Raw genomic sequence first — 26,626 nt, forward strand, 5'->3', positions numbered from 1 at the left:
AACTTAGTGCCTCATCCACTTTGTAAAGATGAAAAGTCTAGAAATAAGAATTTCTAATTGTTTTAAATTGCATTTCAACATTAGATAAATACTAAACAATATTCAATAGAAAAATGAATTTGTGTAATCCGAAATATATAAGATTCCTTATATAATAATGAACACTTGCGATTGGTTAGTTTAGTTTAGGTTAGTTTTCAATTCATAATTAGAATTCCGAGCTGACTCTAATCGAGTTGTCTAATCTTCATGAGAACCACGATCACGAGTTGGCACATTGTAACAGATGTTGAAATTTATTTAGCGAACTGTTGGAGGTTGTCGACGAGAAGAATTGTATAAAATTAAAATTGATGACTTTGAAAATACTACTCATCACGATTCCAGATTCAAAAACGCATACAACTCGGCGTTTTATAGTTATTGGATAAACCAGTTCAAACATGAATTTAATACATTTTTATCAATAACCACTCGTTGTTGCGCAATATTTAAGTTTACCGCATTCAGTTGAATATACAGGTCGTACGTTTTGACGTTCTCCGGCATCGCTTCTAATTGATTCGATCGGAAAGATTCTTCAATTGAAACAACAAGGAGGATGGAAATCCACTGCTGTTGCCGAAGGCTATGTGACCAATTTTTTCAACACAAAAATAAATTGTGCCCTTACGAATTTTACAAGGAACTAATACCAGCAGTTTTTTGAACAAACCTTCCATATTACATGAGAATCAAGAGACTGCCACAAACATTCACCGTTTAAATGAAGCTTTATCTGGTAAAAAAACAAATACTGGATGACTGGATCGAAAATTCATATAAGTCAAACCAACAACGCGTTTTGGATATTCACATTGTGAAGTAATTTATCGAAAGAGCTTAATTAAAATATCCCGAATTTCCATTTAAATCAATTTTTCTTGTATAGGGCTGTTGAAAAAAATTATGTATGTGCATAAAGGTTGTTTTTTTACTAAAGGAATTGCTGTCAACTTGCACGTATAAATTAATATTATTACAAATCAATGTTTTTTTGATTAGGTAAGGTATTTTTGGGTTTTCTCTTTAATTTTTTACTTCTCAAACTTTTTCCTCCTGTTCGTAAATCGTCTTGATTTTAGTTCTCTTCTGATTAAAAATTTTTTTCTTAAAAACGGGTGAAAATATGACGTTTCGATTTACTTCGATCAAAATATACTGTTGAAGACCGAAGTAGGTAATATTCAGTTGGGAAAGAGGTTAATACTATTAAATACCTGTAGCCTGTATCTGTAAAATTTCAATATTTTATATTTTTTATATTTTTAAGTATGAAGAACACTGCAGCTGGACGTTGGTAATGACTCATGGACTGTTGGTTAAAGGGGATCCAAAATATGGTGTTGTGAGATTCAATGGAAGATACTATTTATTTTCATCAACTTTAGCATTGAAATGTTTCACCTGCAATCCAACATAGTAAGATAGTTCAATATTTCCGATAAAATTTTTTAAGTCTCCTGTACAAATTTTTGATAGCAATTTGTTTTTCCAAAAATTACTTATATCGTTTTTTGTCATAAAATAATCTTAATGGGAAGTTTTGTATATGGTGATAGGCTTGAATTTATGTCAAAGTTTACGTAATAAATGCCGATGTTTCTATAAAATACTGGACTTAATTCAGTCATAGAAATTGTGCCTTTCGGGACATGGAACTTATGTTTACAATCGCATCCTTTCCAAGATACTGGCTGATGAAGTTTTAAAAATAAAACGATTCTTTGTCGATTATCAGGTTGATAAACATGAATAGATGATATTTTCTAGTTTTTTTCAAAGGAGTGCAGTAGGAATCAAGAACCCCGTTTTCACCTCTGAATTCTCCACCATTTGATAAAATGTGATAACATTTGACTACGCTGAAATTAGAAGTTTCCGAGAAAAACATTATTTTGTGACCCCTCTTGTTATTATTTAGAAAAATACAAAACATTTTCTTCCGAATCAACTTATATCGATGGTTAATGTTGTCCTGAAAAATATTTGTTTGTTAAACTACAAGTTTTCCTCAAATCTTAAACGGAGAAATTTAAGGAACATATTACCAGAACTTCTAGAAGAAGTTCCTCTTTATACCCGACAAAATATGATATGTAAGCATGATGGAGCTTCTGTACATTTTTCAGTAAATTTACGACTCCATTTAAATGTCATTCATGGATAGAACTGAATAGGTCGAGGTGGGCAAATTGGTTGGCCGCCTAGGTATCCGGATCTTACTCCCCTTGATTTTTTCTTTGGGAGCATATGAAGTCTCTCGTCTATCACAGTCTGGTAGAAAATGAAGATCTTGTTGCTTGAATACAGTTACTTCTTGGGTGCTGTCTAGGTAATATACATCGGCATTAACACTGAGAACTGCCTCTAATCGAAATCATATAGGCACGAGTCGACGACAACATAAATAACAAATTAGAACAAGGAACTACTCCGAGAAATACTACTTATTATTCTATTCGCAAGTAGCCTCGCTTTGAAGATAAATGTTCCGCTTTTTGTGCAGTGCTTCTACGGTTTTAAATCTGCCCTATAATGCAGTAATTTTTTCAATATTTTTTAACAATATTTGTGATAAAAACTTTCCCTCATTATTTACTCAATACTATTGTTTTTTAGGTCGTTTCGTGTTAACTATAATTTTCACAAAAAAATCCTTTTTTTTGCAGTTTCATCGATCATGTACTTCAAATGGCACGAACTAGACCCGGTTTTATTCACTTTTTCAAATTAAACGAAGATTTGACCTATGTTCAACATAGAACAAGGTTTGAATATAATTTTTTTATCTATTTTAATTTTATTAAACTGTCAATAATTCCAGAAGATGTTAAAGATACAAACGGATGTTAAATAACACCACAATTAATAAATTTCTGTAAGTCAGTCAGTTAAATTCGCCTCAACGTAAATAATTCTCAAACATATGACATATACGTGGTGCGTTCCATGATTTTTAAGCCTAATATAGAAAGAAGGTCGTATATAAAACAAGCTGTTATCATTTTTCAATATAATTTCCTTTTATTTCCACACAGAATTTTCAAAACGTCTGAATAAAGCTTCTACGCCTGTTGAATTTCATCGTCGTTGTTAAATATTTCACCCCTCAACTCGATCTTTAGCTTGACGCATAAAAAATAGTCTTAAGGAGGTAGATCAGGGCTACATGGTGGGTCTTCAATTTAAAAGCCACATTCGTGTACAATAGCGAAAAGCTGAACAGTTCGGATTGGAGCACACTTGAACTAATTTTTTAACGCAACTGTCTTGGTTTCATCACAGATCATCTTCTCGTGATTCTCATAACCAACAGTACAATTTAGATCAGTTTCTAACAGCTTCCGTTCCGAAATTGAATTTTTCAAAACAACTTGATATTTATCAAAGTTGAAACTTGTTGAGACTTGTCACTGAAGCATACCTAAGGATTGAGGCCAAGAGGTTGGGTGGAACATATCTTGTAGAAGCTTCAAAAGCTCTTGATTCAAATTTTCATTTTTGTAATCACCCGCTTCTTCACAAACAACAAAGCAAAGTGAAGAGAATTATGTAAAAAAAAATATAACTGCATATGAATATAATAAAGGTTCTAAAATATTAGTGCGACTTTGATGGTTTTTCCTATTATTCAGGATGCGTATATAAAAAGCAGATAATCCTTTTTTCCAACCTTGTGTGAAAAGTAACAATTTTTAGTTTGGTAGAGACTGATGCAGGAGATTCTGGAGTAATCAACGCAGAAGTTGCATGTCAAGTCGAATGGCAAGGAGAAAGTTGGATTGATCGCAAATATCACTCCAGTTTATGGGAATATAAAAATGACGCTTTACGTATGGTAAATAAATTTAATTCTATAATTATGAAAAATAAAACTATTTGCTGCTTTTCATTGTAACTCGGTTAAGTTGAATAATTTACAGTAGGTAGTCAAATTATATCGGTTAGGGACATTGTTATTATTTTTTTATTTATAAAATTGTATTATTAGGATCATATAAACAAAATTTTGCTTTAAAAACAGATTTATTTGTGTATAAAAGTATAATAAACCAACACAAATCGAATAGAATTATTATTAATATTTTGTACTGCCACATTTTGTTACAATCAGCTTCTCTTGTATGTTCTTGAAGTACCATATTGTAATGCAAGCTTAAATCAACTGTTGCTTAGTGTTTAGCTAAATCCATATCAACAAAAAGGCTCCAGTCAGAGTAATACAGACAGGTAAGCAATTATATCTTTACGGTAGAATGCTGAGTCGTATAAAAAGATCTATAACATCATAGAACCATTCCTGTAGCTGCAGCACCAGCTAGTCTCGTGGTCCTCTCCACAATACATAAACCTCCCATGCTACTAGTTGAGGTTACATCAACCGGATTCTTAATCAATTGGATTATCTAGAAGTATCTGTAAGATCTACAACTCTAGAAGAAAACGATATACAAAAGATAATTCAGAAAGGTAACGGAGCAGTGGGATCACTATTAGAAATACGTAGAGCAAAAAATCATTTAAATACAAGCTAATGGAACAATTGTAAGACCAGCAGATCTATATGCATCAGAAATATGAGCAATGACAAAGGAAGATAAGAATAATATGGTAACATGAGAAAGAAAAATGTATGACGGGTGCTAGACAGACAGAATCTATATCTGTGGAAGACTTATCGACAAATAATGAAGCTGAAACTAACACCAAAAGTAAAATCATGAAGGACAAGATGATTAAGACACATTGCAAGAATCCCGCAGTAGAGTAGAAGGAAAAACGTATGATGGGAATCAGTTAAGCAGCATGTATATCTGGGGAAGACTTATCGACAAATAATGAAGCTGAAACTAATCCAAAAAGTAAAAGCATGAAGGGTAAGATGGTTCAGATACATTGCAGGAATCCCATAGTAGAGTATCGTGAGTATAGTTTTGGAAGAAGAGAAAAGCATCTCAAAGACTGAAGGAAGTGGAGATGAATGTTGAAGATTAAAGATAACGGTCTTGAAAACCTTTCAAAGTGGTTCTAGTACTTGTCTGTTAATAAAATAATAGTTATCTTTCCAAATTTCAAAAACCACTAAAGCTTACAGTTGAGAAAGATTGAAGCATTTTCGTTGAGCCACTTACTATTTCAAATAAATAGTTTTTATTTCTAATAACCTCTTCATATTCAAACTTCGTGATGGATTTTTTATCCGTCTTGTAGCCATCCCCTAACACGCAGATAACATTCTATTATTTTTCCATTCCCCAAATCTTGTTTGTTTGAATACCTTCAGTGGTTCTTCTTAATCACCTAATCATTAAATTCTTTCAGTTGCTTCGACTTACTTTTCTTAGTTTTTCAGAATATTAAAAATCCTTCATTTGATACTAACTTCAAATTAATTTTAGGCATCACTTTCCAAAACTAAAACCGTAAGTACCATGACGGACAAAACATTCTTCAAGAACAGTATGAATACACAAACTTACGAAGAGAGAGATAAAGAAATCGTTACCAATAAGGAAAATTATACAAATACTCCGACTCCATTGGCATTTTTGCAAGGACTTAGAGGTGATAAGGATGGCAAAAAACAAGCACAACTCAATCTAACTTATTGGGATTTCAAACCGTCCGATTTTAATAAATATAAATAAGAAAAATTCCCTTTTTATTTATTTTCATCGCATCAGTGGTCGTTACTAATATACAAGGCTCGATTTATGTGTAAAACTATCCTTTCATCTACGACCAAGCTGTTGCTTACGAAATTATGAGGACACTTTCGTTATCTGGTCCCATGGAAGAGATCATTTAGGTTCCATTCTACTCAATCTCATCCAAAATACTCAAACTTCACATATAGTATATCAAAAAGACAAAACCCGCCAATAGGTTTCTTACAAGGCTAAGCGGTTAGCTCACCAGTTGGGTCAAGACCAGCACTTGTAGTGTCCACGGTATTCTCTATAATAATAATTTATATTGTAATCTCTTTGCAAAGAATAGCCAGATTAAGGCCTTGGAATCAACTAAATACTTCATGCCGTGAAGTAGACAGATTTCTCTTGAAAATAGCACCAAAGAGGTAGCCGAAACGTCAAAAATTATGTTTTACCCTTTTAAAACAATTTGGAACGTTGATAAATATTGTGAAAAGTATACAGAAAACTATCTGGCATTTGCAAATATATGAAATAATGCATGAAAAATGATGAACGCTATAAAAACTGTGAAGAAGTTTGAGTTGAGGTTAAAAAATAATATAAAATGCCGTCTGCCGCTGTAGAATATTGAATGCTATCATGAAAAGTCCTCAAAAAGTGAATAGCGCGTGTAAATATTCGAAACAATGCTTCAATTATAAAGAATGGAATCAATTTCTGTCTTAATTGATAAACGCTAAAAAAGTGTATAGAATGCGAATGAAAAATTATATACAATCATATCTTACAATAAAAATTCAGCCCTCAAAGTTCGGGGGTGATATTAATTTTACTCTTTTCAGTATTATCGGAGCTCTCAATGTATAAAGACATTCTGTAATCAACAAACTCTTATATATATATTAATCAAAATGAGGTAAATATTTGATTTGCTGTTGCCATATTGACAATACATCACATTCTTCGGTAGTAAATGTAGGCTACACCGAACTAAATCAATATAAACAGTAATATGAATGTATAGCCATAAAGAAGATTGTCCGGAAATTGTTTGGTATTTCTATAGTTGATATATCTTTTGATTGCTGTTGTTCCCTGTCAAAAAACTTGACTTTCTCATTAAATTCAAACCAGCAGAAAGAATTTTGTGCTTACAGTATTCATAAGACAATCTGTGGAGATGAGTCCACGTGGACTGATGGTTTGTTAGATGTTTACCGAATTTTATACGGGGAGTAAACATTATATTTTATTTCTTAATTTAGTACGAGTGTCGTGCTTATTTATGAAATAGACAAAAGTCAGTAAAAATGTTGTTAACGATTTCTTTTTCTCTTTTATCACCACAAAATACTTCTGTATCTGTTGCTCTAAATCGACAAAATGTCGAAAAATAATAAAATAAAATGAGAAAATATCTTCTAGTTTCTAGTAATTGTACACAGGGTGTATTGTAGAACGTTTTATATTTAATATCAACCTCTTCACGTTTCTTTTTAATGTGGACAAAAATAAACGAGTAAAAGTTTGATTATGAAAGTTGATAAATAAGAAATTCATTAATGGGATCCTTTCGGTGGAGAAAAAAGACGATAGTGAATAACCATAATAGAAATCTGACAATGACTGGAAACTCCAATCGTTTTATGATACAGTCTCTTATCGGGTTGTCGAAATAATCAGACGGAAAGTTTTTCAAAGCCCATTGTGATCAGATATTTGATGTTCTCTATTTTTTGTCGACGATGAAATTCTCTCGTCTGAGTTATAACGTAGAAAATCGATAAAGTAGAACGTATTGTCCCGTTTTCGAAACTATTCCAATTCCAAAGGTGCAATGCAGTCAATATTTTGTATTATTAACCACTTTAAAATATTCGACGTTATATTTTTGAGGTATGTGAGCTTGGTAAACAGCTTGAGCTCTCATAAGTGATAAATTTTACGGTATGACTATTTGCAATGTGAAAATTATAACGGAGAATATCACGACCGCTTTTTGTAGATCTGGAAGTTTATTGATCGTTTCGTAAGTTCTTATTTACACTGTTATCGTTTATATATAACGAATTGTCACAAATAAACAGTTGAAAACTAGAAAATTCAATCAAAAGAATATCTTCGATTCATTTCAAATTTTAATCATATCTTTTAGTCATGGAATGTACTTTGTAGAGATTTTTCTTTTCAACTATTGAATTTGATGAATATTTTTCGAGGAATATCTTTGACACAACCAGAAATCTAGAGTGTTTGTTAAATATTTTTCTTTTTAGATTGTTAGAAATTGAATTTCCAGAAACTAAAGCGGAAAACGTAGTTTTTCCATGTGCTATTTTATACTTCATGGAAAAACGACGATCTTTGAAAATCTGGAGTTTATATGAAACCTGTAGTTGTAAGTTTAAACTAAATAATAACCTTTGTAAATATCATGTAGATAAGAAATCATAGTTTGAAACAACTATAAAATACCCAGATCTAGAGATACGTACAACATTATTAATTCTATATGAGAAAACCACCGAGAAACATCATCGTTCATCGAGAGTCATTTTGAACTTATTAAGAAAAGTGGAAAAGCAAAGAATGATGGAAAAGTTAGTCCTACTCGATTGCTTTTATATAGAATAGAAGTTTTTTTTTCAAAAATCTAGTGGACTAATGAAGATATATTCTTAGCCATTCGTCTACACAGGTTTTTACAACATGATGATTTTCCAGCACAAAATTTCATAAATTTTCGATCAACCGAATCCTATTAGGTGGATTGGACATGGAAGTTTATTTATTTGGTCACCCAGATTTCAAGGCTTAACTTGCTTTGCATTCACACCTGTAGACCCACGACAATTACGACAGGCAATATTTCAATGGCAGAAATTGGAACTGCTGTTTGGTGCTGGTAAATCTAGCGTTTCATGTGGATAACGGCATCTAGCACATATTTTTACAACATGATGATTTCCCAGCACAAAATTACTGCAGCTAGGCCAATAAAAGAAATTTCCATCCAGGATACGATTTTCAATTTCCGTTTGGACGAATAGACCTCTATGGCCAAGAGGCAGAGGCAAAGCAAGAAATACCTGGTGGGAACAAATTGAAGAAGATACCAGAATCCTTGAAATACTAGACTGGAAGGCAAAATGCAGGATCAACAAAGAACTGTGACAAAAAAACACCCTAATAAAGAACTTTGAGGGCCCACAAAGCGCTAACCATAATCCAAGAGATTGAACAGCAAATATTTTGTGCCAACTCGAGAATTAACAGTAAATCAAGTCCGGGAAGAAAAGAAAGCAGTCAACAGAGTGAGTGAAATGATCAAATAAAATTTCAAAAGGCGAGAGTAAATAATCTATTTAATCATGGTTAAAAGCTAGAATTATAAATTAATATTTAAAAATTCTTATGGTACACAAAACTCGTTCGATAAAACAGATGGACGAAGAATCCATCAACTTAAATTTTTAATGAACAAAGCGGAGATTTTTAATTATCCCGTTAACAAGGTTTCAAATACGATAAGCCGCTTAAAACATCTCACATTATTTCATTCCTTTCACTTTTTCAAATGGGAAAAGGAAAAATTGATATCACGTATATACATTTTTTTATAAAAGCATAGATTTTAATTAAAATAGAGTAACCAATATGCAATGCGTGATATTCTAGTAAAAATTATTTTGATTTTTAATTCGATGCAATTAATCTTATCTCAATATTACCCAGAATGGTTCAACAAAGTGAACCAATAGAGAGGCTCTTGAGAAGCAACTCAATATGAAAATATCAACATCTAAAAACTGTATTATAATAGAATATGGAGAGAGAAGATACAAACAAAACCAGTAGAATAGCAGAACAAACAACCAAAATGAAACAATGAATATAATAACGCCGATAATGACGTACACCGATGAAACAATATCAGACAAGGTGAAGATGAGAAAATTTCTAGATAAAGACAAGGAAAATATTGATGGACAGTGAGTTGAGTGGGACACTCAGGAAATCATAGATGATGGATAATATAATATCATTATTGAAAAGAGCAATGATAGTCAACAAATAATGAATATGAAAATATACAAGACTGAATCGATGATAATAAACCGGAAGGAGAAGACACATAAAATAGAACCAGAAGAAATAAAGATAGAGCAGGATCAAAGTAAACACAAGGTAGGTGCATGGAATAAGACAAAAATGAGGCTAGAAGATTATTAAATACAATGAAAAAGAAACATAAACATAAAACAACAAAAACATACAGTAAAAAAATGAGATACGACACAATAAGGAATAACATTATATAAGTAAATTTGGACTTTGAACCGAAACGAGGATAGACAATTGAAATGATTTGGTCCTGTCAAAAGAGAACGATTAACACAGAAGCTGCACGAACTTAGAAAAAGGAGAAAAATATAAATGAGGTGTAGTAGGAAAGGATAAAGCTGGCAAAAGAAAAACGAGGAATAAGATCATCATAATCAGACGGCTAGTCGTATCCACAGCTGTTTTAATCTTTGCTACTGGGCTCGGTAGTAATTGAGAACAATCCTATTAATGTCGTTAGATCAGCCTGTCAGTAAACAACCCAGTTATTGGTACTACAGCCTCCGCTGTCCCTTCGGAAGTCGCTATGTGATATGGTTCAATTAATCATAGATCAATATGATGGGGTGATGAGATTGGAAACATATAGGCTCATCTTGAGTCGAGAGCTAGGTGTAAGAAGATACGAAACGCGATAGGAGAAGTACAGATGAAATGGCAGAAGGGTCGGGATGAATCTACAAAAGGTAGGACGCGATATGGAGTGTTTAGGAGGGTGGAGTTGGGAAGATTCACCTATCCAAACAGGATATGCACCATGCAACAGGATATAGCAATTTTATCGGTTACTAACTAACATCGTATTGGTTTTGGAAGAAAACGAAAAGTACTGTGGAATGGATATAGAAAGATGTGAGATCTACAGGTATGAATGAGAGTGTGAGCCAGGCAAGGAAAGAATGCAAGAGAATCGGGGATTATAGAGGATTTCAATTCAATTTTAGAGTATATTTTTCTGTTTAAATTTTTATTGTATTGAGTAACGTAAGTTGGTAATGTTGAGGGTTTCAGTTGAAAGCGAGGTTGAGGATTCATAATATAATGTCCAATTAAGTTTATTTTTGTAGTAGGCTTTCCCTGCTGAACCTAACCTAATAAGGGAGTTAGGAGAGTGGAGTGGATTGCTTGAAATCGAAAGGTATGGAGATAGGACTCAAATCCTAGCTAATACTTCTCATTCCGATAAATCAAAATATGTCAGCTATTCACAACTAGAAAGTAACTATCATGTTTATTTTTTAAAGGAATTTATCGTATTTTTAACGGTTGAATGTTGATATTTACATAAATTTTATGTTAAAACAAACATTTTACTTACCACTAGCATGTACAAATCGAATAGAATGGCTGTTAACAAGAAACATTCGAGTCCCGCTCGTTTTTGCTTGATGCTGAAACTCTGATAAAGTTTTTCCAAGGATGGATCCGTAAATGTGTTAAACACATAACAAGTTTCTTTCATTTTGCCAGATGATTTCTGCTCCTCCATCATTATAATCTCCTACCTATTATATCATATAAAACCGACAGCTCCGTAGCAATTTTTCACTTAAAACCGTTAAATTTTTGACACACATTTTTTTTCGACTTCCAGCTGAGTCTGTACCAAAAAATTTGTTATTAATTGAAACTAACAGATTTTATATGGATTTGTTGACGAAAATATTAACGCTATTTTTTGGTTTCGTTGAACAATATTTGTATCAACCCTAAAGATAAATACAATTCAATTAGAATGTGTAAAAATTTTTATTGATTGATTATCGTTAGTCGAATTTTCATCCAATTCAATTATTTCAATTGTGAAAACATATTCATATGGAAAAAAATTATGAACATAGGAAAAGGGATTTAGCAAAAATAGGAAAATATGATTATGTATAATGTATTGAATTCATAAAACATAAAATTCTCATTTGAAAAAAAAGTAATAACACTTCAAACAATTTATTCTTATCCGCGTCTTTGACATTAATCAAAAAAATTATAAATCAAATTTGTGAAAGTTATGACACCATCAATATTTTCTTTAAATAGGACGTTAACTTTTTCTGACATTATTTGAGAAATTTTTCTCTTCTGCATTATTAAGAAATACACACTAAAAACGAGAAAATTTCTTTAATTTCTTATTTTTTAAACGTTTTGATATGCAAATCTTCTTAATACCAAGTCTCTACTGTATCAAAATTGATACTTAAAATAGTTAAAATTGATGTTTCAACTTTTCTTTAAGTCTTCATCAAAGTATGATAAAGACTGAAAAAAAAACTCGAAAATTGTTTTAAAAAAACTAATTTTGAAACAGAAAAAACCTAAAATAAAGAAGATTTAGAAACAAAAATGGAAAAATTGATAAAAATACTGAATTAATTTTGAAAATAACTTTTAAATAAACTAAAATGTCTCTAGTAGTAACGATGGAGATTCAATCTACGGTTTATCCAACACATATTACGAGGATATATTGAAAAATTCTTAGCCTACTATAGAACCAAACAAAATTTTGAAGTCAAAATATTTTATTACTCAACATATTTTCCTCTTAATTCGATACATTTATTACAGCGAACCTGCAACGTCTCTAGACCTCCACAGCTTTTATTACCTCCTTGTTGGAAGAAAATTTACGACTTTTTAAACTTTTTCAGTTGAGGAAAGAGATGATAGTCGTACGGAGCCAAATCTTGGTGAATAAAAGGGGCGTTCTAGTAATTATTATTATTTATTTCTCGTTATCCTAACCTAACCTTTTTATTTCTTCCCATTTCTAGCTTCTCTTAGTTGCTTCTGCTTCTACATCCTTTTTTTACTGATACTTTAAACGCCTTCAACTTCAAATATCTATATTACCATCTTTTCATTTGATATAATGAAACAGTGAGAACACAATTCATTCCTTTCATTTTCGAATGGAATACAAATTTACTGTACGTCCCTGATGATTTCTTTATATTTACAGAAAATTTTGTGGTAATAGAACACGCAATGTGTTGTGGCATGCAATCTTCCAGTTCTTGGCAGTTTATGGTGAAAGGATGGAATAGTAACTTTATTAATCATCGTCTTGTAGCATGATCATAAATTTGTATGAACAGTAAGAGGAAAATTACATTCAATTTTAACGACATTCGACTAAACGAATCAAAAGACATTAAAACGGAAACGTAAAGTTTATATTTCTCTACTAAATAGATTTGATAATCAGATCATCATGAATAATAATAAATAATTGTAACTGAATACAAATAAGTTTGCAATATCTCTACTTAACTTCGGTCTATGGTTATAGGGTGGCGCATTGTCGTGGTAGATAATGATTCGTCTTCTGCGACTGGTTACCTTGATTACCATTTCGAATTGACCGTTCTACATTGCTCTAATGGATGCCTCAATTTCACGACGATCCTGCAATATCAGTTTTAGAACTGCGTCGATGTTTTCCGGCTCAATAGACGATTTTGGACTAATTTTACGAAATCATCACCAAAAGTCTAACTCAAATAGTACGACAACATGTTTTGAGTATGTTCGCCATTAAGAATGTCAAACTTTATGAAGGCAATGTCAAATTTGACATATTCACATCAGTGTTGCCAAATCTCGAAACTTAAATAGAAGCCCCCGTATTGCAAAATATAATCAATGGAATTAATAAATTATAATTTGAATTAAAAAAAACAGAACAAAAAACAATCTTATTATAAAGAAATATCTGGGTAATTATATTTTTTCGCGGTCCCCTCGTTTTTTGACTCTAGAAAATCGAAAAATTCTCCGATTTCGATGAATTTTCTTTTAAAATCTTCGTTTTTACGGCGGATTTACGAAAAAAATTATGGGAATAAAAAAATGAAAACTCATATTGGTTTTAAAGCTTTAAATGTTCATGAAAATCCACTCATTCACGTATAATTGTTTATAACTTTTTTCCAAATAATCAAATGAAGTTGCGATATTTGTTTTCAAAAACTACACAAAAAAACGAACAAATTGAGAAAAAATTCATACAAAAATATTGATTTATAATGTTTTTACAATTGAAAATAATAACAATTTCTCTAAAAATTGATATTTTCTCACATATAATCGTTTATATCTTTTTTATCAATTTATCATTAAAGTTATGTGTATAAAAACATTCTTAAAATCACTTATTATAATCGAGTGTGCAATATTAAAAGTTAACTTTGGAAAATTTTTCAATTTTTATTTCCAAAATGTTCATTTTTTGTATAGATTAACAAAAACTGCGTTTGATGCTTTGTAAAAAAGTTATGAACGATTATATACGAAGAAGTGCGTTTGTTAAGTCATAAAACTGTATGAAATCTTCAGGTGCGATATTTTTCTCATAAATCCGCCGTAAAAACGAAGATTTTAAAAATAATTAATCGAAATCGGATGATTTTTCGATTTTCCAGAGCCAAAAAACGAGAGGTCCGCCAAAATATAAAATTACCAAGGAACAAGGAACAAGGAACAAGGAACAAGGAACAAGGAACAAGGAACAAGGAACAAGGAACAAGGAACAAGGAACAAGGAACAAGGAACAAGAAACAAGAAACAAGAAACAAGGAACAAGGAACAAGGAACAAGGAACAAGGAACAAGGAACAAGGAACAAGGAACAAGGAACAAGGAACAAGGAACAAGGAACAAGGAACAAGGAACAAGGAACAAGGAACAAGGAACAAGGAACAAGGAACAAGGAACAAGGAACAAGGAACAAGGAACAAGGAACAAGGAACAAGGAACAAGGAACAAGGAACAAGGAACAAGGAACAAGGAACAAGGAACAAGGAACAAGGAACAAGGAACAAGGAACAAGGAACAAGGAACAAGGAACAAGGAACAAGGAACAAGGAACAAGGAACAAGGAACTAGGAACAAGGAACAAGGAACAAGGAACAAGGAACAAGGAACAAGGAACAAGGAACTAGGAACAAGGAACAAGGAACAAGGAACAAGGAACTAGGAACAAGGAACAAGGAACTAGGAACAAGGAACAAGGAACAAGGAACAAGGAACTAGGAATAAGGAACAAGGAACTAGGAACAAGGAACTAGGAACAAGGAACAAGGAACAAGGAACAAGGAACTAGGAACAAGGAACAAGGAACTAGGAACAAGGAACAAGGAACAAGGAACAAGGAACTAGGAATAAGGAACAAGGAACTAGGAATAAGGAACAAGGAACAAGGAACAAGGAACAAGGAACAAAGTTATTAAATTGAATAATTTTCGAGTCTTGATGAACCTGACAAGGTAATTTGTACGAATTTATGAAATTATTGTATTATCATCTTATTATCCTAATGATCGTAAAAATTTCATATTGATCCAAGTTTCGAAGTAAAATGTAAATTTAGTTACATAGAGATTGGTAAACACAAAGTATTTATTCAATAAAATAAAAAATTATCGTAGTTTATCGGATTCTAAAATTTAAAGCGGCGTTGTCAAGACTAGCTCATTTTCGTATTTGACAATGACAAACACGGCAATCGTTTTCACGATTTTGATTTACAGTTATGTCTTTCGGTGTTGCATAATTCAAATTCCAAATATAATCCCGAATTGACCTAACGCGTTAGTAATTTATATGATTCCGCATTTCAATCACTGAATAAACAATTCACAATTTATTCAAATTTATCTCATTTCATTCGCTTTTATGGTCTGAATTTGTATCAACAAAAAAATATCTGAACACAGACAGTACATTAAATTTTATAAAGTTGAAAATTTGCATTTCAACTTTACATAAAAGCTTGTGGAGCTCTGAGTTTAATAAAATATAAGTTGTATTAAACACTTTTAGCTGAAATGCAGAAAGCAATGCCTCTCTAATCCCCGTCCATTGTATAAAACGTAAATGGTGGAATTTTGATGGAAACTTTCCAATTTTCATTCCGTTATTTCTCGATTCGAAATTATTAAATGAGAGTACTGAATATTTTGTTCTTTTTTGACGTTAAGTAGAATTAAAAACACTGCAGAATCATTATTTGAATTCCCATTTATTAATATTTGTTCTACGTTATTCTACGTAGGCGGATGAAATCTCCATTCCACCACTAGTATATTTCATATTTATATAACAACGATTCGTTAAAACAGACTACAAACAGTTCTTTTAAGGAATTTCACAAACCCTTATTTAGATAAAGTTATTTATAACTTTTACTTCTTAGATCTTATTTTGCGTAATGATTCTTCTGGATTTAAGGTTTGTTTTGATAAAAAATCAGTTCGAAATAATAGGTAAAAATTCAACGTTTCGACCTATAAATAATGAAATTGGCAACCACAAACTGATTAAAGAATATATAAGTTTACAAAAAATCAAGTTTGTCGTTGGCTTTTCTTGAAAATTAGCTCAATTTTCCAATCATTTATGATCGATGATGCCTTGATTGCGTATGTATGCTGCTAGATCGTTTTGTTGGAAAAGACTTTCCTCCATATAAATAAGAGTATAGAAAATATTATGGATTTTCCACCATAGTTTCCATATGTTAATCCAGTTGAGCTTATTTGGGATATATAAATGAAAAATAGGGTACGTTGCAGTGTAACATCGAGCTCAATTTGCAGCTGCTCTAATCTAGATCTGATCTAATTTTTTTCTTTTTCTTTTCTTCTTCTTTTTCTCTTTTCCCTTTCAGTCTATTGCAGTGCATACCACTCTACCATCCACTACAACTCCAGCTCTGCACATTAATCTATACTAGGATTGCTATTTAAGTTTTGAGCGAGTTGTAGCGAAGTGCGATCATGATTGACGAAATCTGGTAGGACCTCGAAATAGCAACAGCTCAATAGATACTACAAAAAGTAGAGTTAAGCCGCGAACTACAGAAGCTTAAAAATTTCGAGGAGACTCAAGAGACTGAAGTAAAATTCGTGATGATACAAAATTAGATAACGATAAAGTTGATACAAGCAACCCAATAGTAGAAATTTATCTTTCCACGAAAGAAAATTATCCTAAAGTAACTGAAAATATGAAAACTAGAATTAGAAATACAAGTTTGCTTGTACCAGTCTTTTGCTCAAGAACTAATAAGGTATTTAACAATGTACAAAACAAAGGATACAATTTATGATAAAATAGAGTCAATGATACCTTTATGAGCTCTAGAAACTTTAGGTGTAAGATCGAAAACGTCTGCGGAAATATTTCATCCCTTGTTGAATGAAAGTTTAATTTTAGTAAGCCAAGAAGTTTCTAGAATAATGAAGATCAAACATTTATGCATAAGAATGACCAATATCTGGGTTTGACATACAAAATAAATTCAAAAAAGAATCAGAAGAAGCCCAGTATCAGTATTATATGACAATATCACAAAAAAATGCTTATTTTGTGAAGATTTACATATTTAGATACAACTACTACAATTTTAATCATAAAGTAACCGTTTCAAAGTATAAAGTTTGAATGAAGAATTTTCTTGCAATTTTGAAAGTCTAGATTAAACTTGTAGAATTTACCATCGACATAACACATACAAAAGATGATCCCATTGAATTTTTGTAGTGTCTTGGATAGATGATCATCCTCAATAAGTTTTCCATGAGTGATTGGAAGAAGTAGTTATTGAAGAAATATAAAATGATTTGAACATCAACAACAACAAATAATTCTGATATCAAAATACTTCATATTTGCAGTATTATATTGATATAATTTTTGTTGCGGAATGATGGTCGTTGAAATAATGGAAAAGTAATTGAAAAACTTGCTATCTTCTCACAACTTTATCTCACGATGAAGTAATTACTGCGCAGATACTAAAAAAAGAACGAAATCAAACGATTCATAGAGAATCCGGATCGTTCTTTCTAAATTTCTCGCAAGAAAATTGAAAAGACAATTGTCGGCTCTTTTAGAAAACGTAATAAAAAAACCATTCAATTAGTACCAATTCCTTTCCTGTTATCTCCCGACTGGATAGAAGATTTTCCTTCTATTGTAAAATACTTCAAAGACATAAATCTGTTGAACTTCAATCAATGAAATGAACTTTTCATCTAAGATTAGAAATGATCACATTTCAACGTATGATGGAATCAAAATGAGTTAATAATAAAAATACAAACATTCAATGAAATATTGACTTTTCTATTTTGAGATTATAAGACGGACGGATTATCGATATGATTATAGCGTGCTATAACAAAAGTTTAGAACTTTGCGTGTCCTTTCTCCACGTGATAGTCATACCTTCGCAATATATCAAATGAGAGATCTTCAAATTCACTCCTGAAGCATTATTTCCCCTTCTAAAATATACCAAATTGCCATTCCATAGCTTTTAACAAGATATTATGCACATTACCGTACATATCCTTTAAATCAGATGTCGGATACATATTAAGGACGGCGTTTTGAGTGATTTCTTATATTATTCCTTGTTATTATACATGACATTAAATTTTTTAGGTTTTCAAACGTTAATGTGAGTAATTTTTATTATTCTTATACTTTTAAACATATTTTTATATTACATCTAACGATAATTTCAAGCTGGGAAATATATTATAGTCAGTACTCTTTGGTGTTTAATTTTGCCACAATCCCACTACGAAAACGCTACTGGAAAAGGCTACAGTTCTGAGAGAGATAATTTATCATTTGTTCGAATCAATATTTAAAAAAATTTGCATTCTTGTCCTCATGGTAGTCAGCGCAACGAATAAATTCAAAAGTTAAAAAACGAAAAAATTGTTTGAAATACCAAGTTTGCGCTTCTATCATATCTTGAATTGATACTGTTCCATTTTGGCAAAATTTATTTGATGTATGTTCCTCGTTGATCCATGTTTCATCTTAATAAAATATATTTCTTCTTTGGTTTCTCATTTCTTTTTCTATTAAAATAGATTCTCTGGAATGCTTCTTTTATCGAAAACCAATTCCTTTTAAAACTTTCCTTAGTATACTTAGACTCAGTTCAGGATAATCCTCATTATCCCGAATCGTAACAAGAAGGTTTAGAAAAATTTCGACCTCGCAATTTATTTTTGATCTTGCGATTCGATGTTTCAACTGGTATTTAAGATCTCGAGTTGTCGTAGTGGGGAATGATCCGTCTTCTGCGATTGGTTACCATGAACAACTTTTATTGTATTTGGCTTTTTTATCGTACTAAATTTGGGATTAGTTAGTAGGTTTTATTACTCTCTCGTTGGCAGAGAATAGATTATAGATGAGGCACGTGTCCTGAATAAAAATTAAAAAATACCGAAGAAGTTACTAAGAGCAGAGAAGACGGAAAAAGAAAAAAGAAAGACCAAAGATTACATCGACAGACGAGTTGGAGGCAGATTTAAGAAAGTCTGTTATAGACAGATAAGAAGAAGAGGTACAGGAAAAGTTCAAAATGGGGAATTTAGTAAAGAACATTGAGATAACAATATAAAGAAAATACTGAAACCATGAGCCGAAACACCCTGTTTGCGTGCCTCTATATATTTCATAAACAAATGGACGAAATTTTTTGTATATTTCAAACAAATACAAAGTAAACACTCACAATTACACTGTCTTACGTGTTTTCGATACTGAGACTGAAGGTTTACTATTTTACCTCCACTATCTGAAGACGATAATTTGGTTAATATCAATAACGGTTCCAGAAGTTCCAGGTTAGGAATAAATACAAATTAGAAAGTAATATTTGATGATGCCAATTTCAAATTACTGTTTCTTTGGAAAGAAACGACTTACGACGACGCTATTACTACTAAAGATAATGATGATGATGATGATGATAGAGACGTATTAACAGAAATTTTCCAATTTCCCAATTATTATCTATATATCCATTATCCCGATTAGACTATATCGAATATAATCAATAAATAGCGTATTCGTTTCGAAAGCTAAATGATTTAGTTCATTGTGTCTCTTCTCAGTTTCATTTATTATTTTTCCAGTTTTTAAGGAAAGCTATCGTATCTACTAAAATCTAACTGTCTATTTTTTGTTTCTTCGATCTTTTATTGTAAATAATATCTCATGATTTATTTATATTGCCGCATACCAGCGACTTCACTCACAGTTCTTTCGTTATAAAATGTTATTCAAAATGTTCACAGTGCAAATATTGCCGGATTAAATTAAGAGGAAAACATCGTTATTGGTATTATACATTATTCAATCGAAAACGGAATTCGAAACAGTAGCTCTCGAGTACAAATATATTTCAAACGATTCGACTCGAAATATTCAGATCTCTCAGTTAGTATAGAAATATATGTATATTAATTCGTGTTTGAAATGTCCTACGACATTGTCCAACGCCCAATTGCCACATGAATTGCTAAGATTTTCTCGATATATCAACCTCTTCTTCCGTGAGAAATTTCACACCAGATTCGACACCATGAAGGCATATTCTGGTCTCATCTGAGAACAGAACAGATCCCCATTGTTCCAGCGTTCAATTCAGATGATCCTGTGCAAAACGCAGCGTGCTTGCCGATGAGCTGGAGGTTTGGTTGCACTTGAAAGGCATCAAGGTATTAACGATCGTTTCCAGGTCGTCTAGGAAAGGATCCAATCTGCTTATAACGCTGGTAAACTCTTCGAAATCACTACGCGGGTCATAACCGATTGTTTAGTAATAGCTCTCTGACCAAATCTATTAAAGGAATAACTTGAGTCGGTTCAAATTTATACTCATATTAAATTGTCTTTCAATGAGCCCAAAGTGGGACTATTTCTATGCACGCAAGTTTAGATTTTTTTACTACATCTTAATAAGAATGTTGTGAAACTTATGAAGCCCCAAGTGGATATTTAATGTCATATTTTGATATTGGTCTAAATATATCTGAACTTCTACTTTTTACCTGTATTGAGAACTAAATTTGAATCAAAAGAGACTTTAAATCAAAACTTATAAAAGGGTATAGGAAATAAGAAACTAAAAAAAATATGTTATGTAAGGTTAAGCTTGGTATAATGATATTAGTTCAATCGAAGCCAAAGATGACATATCAAAAGATCTAACTGAAAAGAGTAAGTTTGTGGCATTGAATATTCTTCCTAAAAAATCAAATGTGATGTTTTTCAAACATGATTTTAATAAGGAGGGGTGAAATAAAGGGTTTTCCAATAAGAGGTGTTATTTTGAACAGCCCGCTATTTCGGTAAATGTCACTTTTGAAGCTGTCATTTTTTGACATTTGACAAGTAGAAACTACGCCATTAATGAAAATGGAACGATACACGCTTCAACGACGCATTGAAATTATTAAAATTCACTATAAAAATGGTGAAAGTTTGGTAGAGACGGTTCGTAAAACCAAAACATTTTTGGGTCGACGTGAAGCACCTTCTCGGACCGCAGTACAGAAATTGGTGGAAAAATTTGACTGTTGAGACAAGTTAGTGATGTGAAGAATAAAACCCGTGCACGTCGCTCAAGAACAACTGAGAATATCGCTGCTGTAGCCCAAAGTGTTGAAAAAAGCCCAGGTTTGTCCATTCCTCGTCGTTCTTTGGAATTGGCCATTCCACAAACGTCATTACACCGTATTTTGCATAAAAACTAGGGTCTCTAGGCCTATAAAGTTCAGTTAACACAAGAACTCAAGCCGGCCGATCATCAACAACGTCGTGTCTTTGCTGATTGGGTCCTTGAAATGCATGAAAATGATCCGGAATTTCATCGAAAAATCATCTTAACTGATGAGGCCCATTTCCACCTTGGTGGTTACGTCAATAAACAAAATTGTCGAATCTGGGGCTCGGAAAACCCAAGAGTTATTGTTGACAATCCTCTCCATCCTCAACGCGTGACTGTTTGGTGCGGTTTATGGTCTGGCGGTATCATTGGACCTTTCTTTTTCGAAAATGAGGCTGGAGCAACAGTTACGGATGATTTTTTATGGCCGGAATTTGATGGTACAACAATCTACGTGCCACACAAGCAACGAAACCATCTCGATCTTTTACGGGAAAAATTTCCGGACCGTGTTATCTCAATTGGCCACCGAGATCTTGTGATTTAACACCTTGCGACTTTTTCCTTTGGGGCCACGTGAAAGATAAGGTCTACGCCAACAGTCCAGCATCGATTCAAGACCTCGAAGATGGAATTTGTGAGGCTATCGAGGACATAGGGCAGTCGCTTTGCAATTTGGTTACGGAAAATTTCATGAAAAGGATATGGTCCTGTAAGCGCAGTCGTGGCGGCCATTTGGCTGATGTTGTGTTCCATTATTAACGGCATACCTTCCTCTTTATAATGAAATAAACATTTATCTCAAAAAATGGCATTTTTCTTTGAATATCAAAATAACACCTCTTATTGGAAAACCCTTTAGTATATTACTTTACAAGGAGTGAGAGTTCAACTTCAGCCTCTGCTATTTAACCGAAAATACTCGACCGAAATATGAAGAAAAATTTTTCCCTCGCGGTAGAAAAATGATAATTTTTCGTTTCCTAGTAACGTAGTAAAAGAAATCATTTTTTGTAAGTACGTCAATAAATAATTGAGTTTTTCGTACTTGACGGTTTGTGTCATTTGTAAACAATGTTTTCCCGTGGGAAAAGATCGTATGGTAGAAAACAATTTCGAAAAAAGGTTGCTATCACCTTTGCCTTTTAATGGATATAGTCAGTGAGACACCCGCATAAACTTTAGTCGGAAAAGAAATATAAAAAGTTTCGAGAAACATAATAAACACACCTCGAAAGTAGTTAAAAAGCAGATGGTAGACAGTTAAAAAGAATGGATAGAAATTGTATATACAAAACTCGAATAATGTGATAAAATTGTAATTTAGATTTTTTAACTCTAGAATAAAATACTAAATTTGAAATTTTGATTAAAAAAAAAGCATATTTTGTATAAAGGAAAATTGAAAATATTATTTCAATGATTTAGTTTCTCAAATCATTTCGTAGGTTAAGTATTTTCTTCCAGGTTTTATCAAAGTTGTTACAATCAAGAATATAGTTTCTAATAGATTTCGTGAGTGTGCCAGAAAGAAATGGCTGGATCTAGTAATCAAATATCTCTACAAAAAACGAAGTATTCTTGGAATAAAAACATACGAACTTTACAAAAAAATAACACATAAATTAAGCGATTTAGAATTTGAAAACTGGTGTGAGAGAAAATTTAAGAAAAAGATTTCTGTGTTAAGTAAGAAATTGAAGAAATTGAAACCTCAGATAAAGAAATTTCTACAAAACAAGGTTCCCACTCCCAATATTACTCAATTTTTATAAATTATTGTTTGATATCATTGATCAAATAAAAAATACGTAATTTTACGTAAATAAGGTACACGTGTAAGGCAACCAATACATTTTTGGTAATTGTTCCTGACGTCTTTCAAAATACGTTGTTTACAATATACTTATTGCTATTTAGAAAATAATCGGTACAATGGACATTTTAAGGAATAATTAATGAATCACGTTGTTAGCATCAAATATTCAAATATTGTCACATTACGTTAGAAATTGCGTGCAAATTTGTGGAACATCACACTAAATCGGAATCCATTATTCATTAGATTTGCGGATAATATGTATATATTATAATTATCCACAATTACATGCATAATCAACCACGAAAATCAATCAAATGTATCAACACATCGAGCGTACATGATTTATAACATTGAATTAGTAGTATTAGTCACAAAATTTTCATATATCCAAAGCTCAAAAGTTGCAGTAATATTTTTCCATTAAGGTGATTTATTCGACTAAAAAAAATATTAATATGAAAATAAACCAGAAAATCGAATACCTATATATTTTAATTAACGAGAAAATACCCCCAGAACGCAACTCAATTATTCCACGCAGCAGTAAATAAACAGAAACTTTTATAATCACCAGTTGAAAACTCTTAAAAAAAATTTCCCCAATCAATATTTATACTATCATAACTTTAATTATCCGAAGAAACTGCGCTGCCGCTGATTTCATGGATATCTAGGAAGCTTTCGATTAAGTATGACACACTCGAAGCTTCTTAGTATCCAACTGCATTGTCCGATGATAAACTCATATATTTATATATCACTGACAATTTCATCGAGTGTTTATATCGGTTACTGTTTTATCTTAATAATTCACTTCCTTGTCTGGGGTTCCTCAAAGCCCCAAACTAACTCCCTTCCGACTATACATCATTTATATGTATGATGATAGTCCTCGACACCACTTAAGAACGGTCCAATTATATGCGGACACACGCTTTTAACGCCTGATCTCAACATCTCTCAGATTAGGGTAGAAATGACTCTCAGAAAACCCAAACCATGAACAAGAGACTTATACCACGAAATTTTTAATCAAGACTTTGGGGAAAATATCTATTGGAGGGTTAATATGAATGATACTCTTAACAGAGTAAGCCTTAATTTTTTACTGTTTACTTTTTCTATCCATCACGGGAAACACACGCTTAAAAAAACCTTCAGATAAACCACAATAATCTCAGCGCTGTAGAGAAAAAGTTTTTCTATATCAGGGCCATTCCTAGACCAAGGTAACTTTCTTATAATGTGGAGACTTTCGAATACAGTATTGATGAAGATATTGGTACTACAGAAATGGTAACAATCATTAGAATTCAAAAATGGACACTGCTGAATAGATTTAAAAGACTTTATCAACACGTGAACGTTGAGGCTATCCAGCTCTTGGACAACAATGATTTAGCAAGAAGACTGAAAAGCGAGAAGCCTTTTGAGTTAGTATAAGTGAAAGTGAAAGAAAGAACCGGAGTATAATGCTGGGTAGTGTTGAGTTAAAAGTAGATAAATATCAGAACCCTAATATAATTTTAAATAATTAGTAATCGATTCAATCAAATTTGTAACGTACTTTCAAAAATATGAATAATAGAAACCAAAAAAAGCGTAAATATTTTTTCGATGTTTCTATCAATATACTTCAAAACAATAACAAAATAATTTCATATTTTTCAATTTTCATTATAATTTTTTCATTATGAAAAAATGAAAACTCTGTTTAGAATCGTTTATAACAATTTTTTTGATAATACCTCTGAAAACAAAAAGTAAAAAGTCACATCACTGATCCTCACGTGAAATAACGGCACATAACCTAGCACTCGGACACATATCGATTAAAATCAATTTTTTGTATAGCGCCCGATGTTTTCGACGACCGGAGAAAGCTCTACTGCTACCCGGAGTTTAGAGTCTATCCCGGAGCATTCCGTTGAAATTGAGCGGGAGCAATTCCACGTCTGCGCCATGGTGGAGGGTTTGCTTTAAAACTAGAAAAGAGGCTTTCAGTTACGGGACATATTATTGGATTTATTACAAGCATCAAAAGCAGCGGTTTAAACATTTAGATTAAGATGATAAATTATTTTAGCTCAATCGAAAAGAAAACTCATACAAATACAAAAAAAAAAACAAAAATCATGAATGTTGTTAAAGATTTAAAAAATGTTCATTATTAATTAATCTTATTGGAATTTTAATTTAACAAGAGTATCTGTCGCAGAAACTTATTCATGGTTAGATGAAGTCTGAAGGAATAGTGTGAATTTTTTAGTAGTCTGAACGGTTTAGAGAAGACAAATCCTCAACATCGGAGAAGAAATTACAAAAAACTGGTAAATTAATATCCACGCACTATTCTGTCTTAAAACAAGAAAAAGACATTTCCAGATTTTTCAATAAACGATATAATCAACTCTGCAACAACTTCCCCAACGTCCTATCCATAATGAGTAGTTGTGATATCTGACCAAAGCACAAAATTTCCTTCAAAATGCTTTAACACACTCTTTTTTATAAATTTTGGCAGTTATAGAATTACCAGAAGGACAAATATATACTGAAGAGCAACCACGAAAAGGTATCGTCAACCAACTTCCTCTTCTTTTTGATAAAATATGATAACCAAGTTATCATCTTCGGAGACTGAAGTTTACCTTCAGAAACGCGCGTCAGACAGGGTAATTGCGAATGTTGGTGTAGTGGAAATAATTCTAAATAACTATTTAAGACATCTTTAGAAGGTCCAATAATCGTCGATAGCTGCTAACAAGTTGAAATGTCTTAACAGTACAGGAATCTCATATTTATCGCCCTACATACTATATATAACTGCTTCCTTGATAAACAAAGAGAGAATGATTAAAAGATAGTAAAGTAAAATTATGAAACACCCTCTGTGATTGGAGAATGAATCTTTTGCCACATCTGATGAATATATCACATGCGGTAGTAGTTGTTTTCCAATAATAATCGTAAAAAAGTTTTAATGCTTTCTAGAAACCAAAACTTTGACAGATGACGTTTGAAAGACGTTCCTGTGGGTTTTAGGTGAAACCATAGACTTTTCAATACAGTTCTTCTTTTAGATGAAAAGAATAACGAATTTTAATGAATAAACAAAGCTACTCTCGTTAATCTAATGCCAGAAGATGAATAAGAAGACATTTGAATTCCGACTCAAATTTTATGAAGAGAATTAAGTGCTTGGTCTCGCACAAATAGAGTTTAATCTTATCATACAACCAATTTAACGTTTCCAGTTAAAACCCGTCGTATTTGAACGTTTATACGTGAATTGAACTAGACACTAAAATAAAATTGGCGCGGTCAATAGGATAGCGAAATGTCGTTTTAGTGGAAATTTGTCATTTCTGAAGATTTGTTCGTGATTTGAAAAACGGAAATATGGCACTCATTACATTTGATGCTATATCTATTTTAGATAGAATACAATGTATCCGCATTTGATGTTCGAATACATCCTTGAACATAAACATATAAT

At 32.1% G+C, this 26,626-nt stretch overlaps 1 protein-coding gene across 2 annotated transcripts in view; it reads right to left on the minus strand.

The window, feature by feature from the left end:
- The window catches only part of LOC130448902 (adenylate cyclase type 3), an 84,030-nt gene extending 58,999 nt beyond the window's left edge, over positions 1-25,031 (minus strand). Inside the window, exons 1-2 of one of the 2 annotated variants that reach the window (XM_056786491.1) lie at positions 24,876-25,031; positions 11,143-11,424 (exon numbers count right to left, since the gene is read on the minus strand). In XM_056786491.1, the coding sequence (XP_056642469.1) occupies positions 11,143-11,316 (174 nt within the window). In that variant the 5' untranslated portion in view covers positions 11,317-11,424; positions 24,876-25,031. Of the gene's footprint in view, positions 1-11,142; positions 11,425-24,875 lie in introns of those variants that run through there. The other variant, XM_056786492.1, reaches the window with a different exon arrangement.
- Positions 25,032-26,626: the final 1,595 nt, after the last annotated feature.

The sequence above is a fragment of the Diorhabda sublineata genome, chromosome 9 (genome assembly GCF_026230105.1).
Source record: "Diorhabda sublineata isolate icDioSubl1.1 chromosome 9, icDioSubl1.1, whole genome shotgun sequence".
NCBI lineage: Eukaryota > Metazoa > Arthropoda > Insecta > Coleoptera > Chrysomelidae > Diorhabda > Diorhabda sublineata.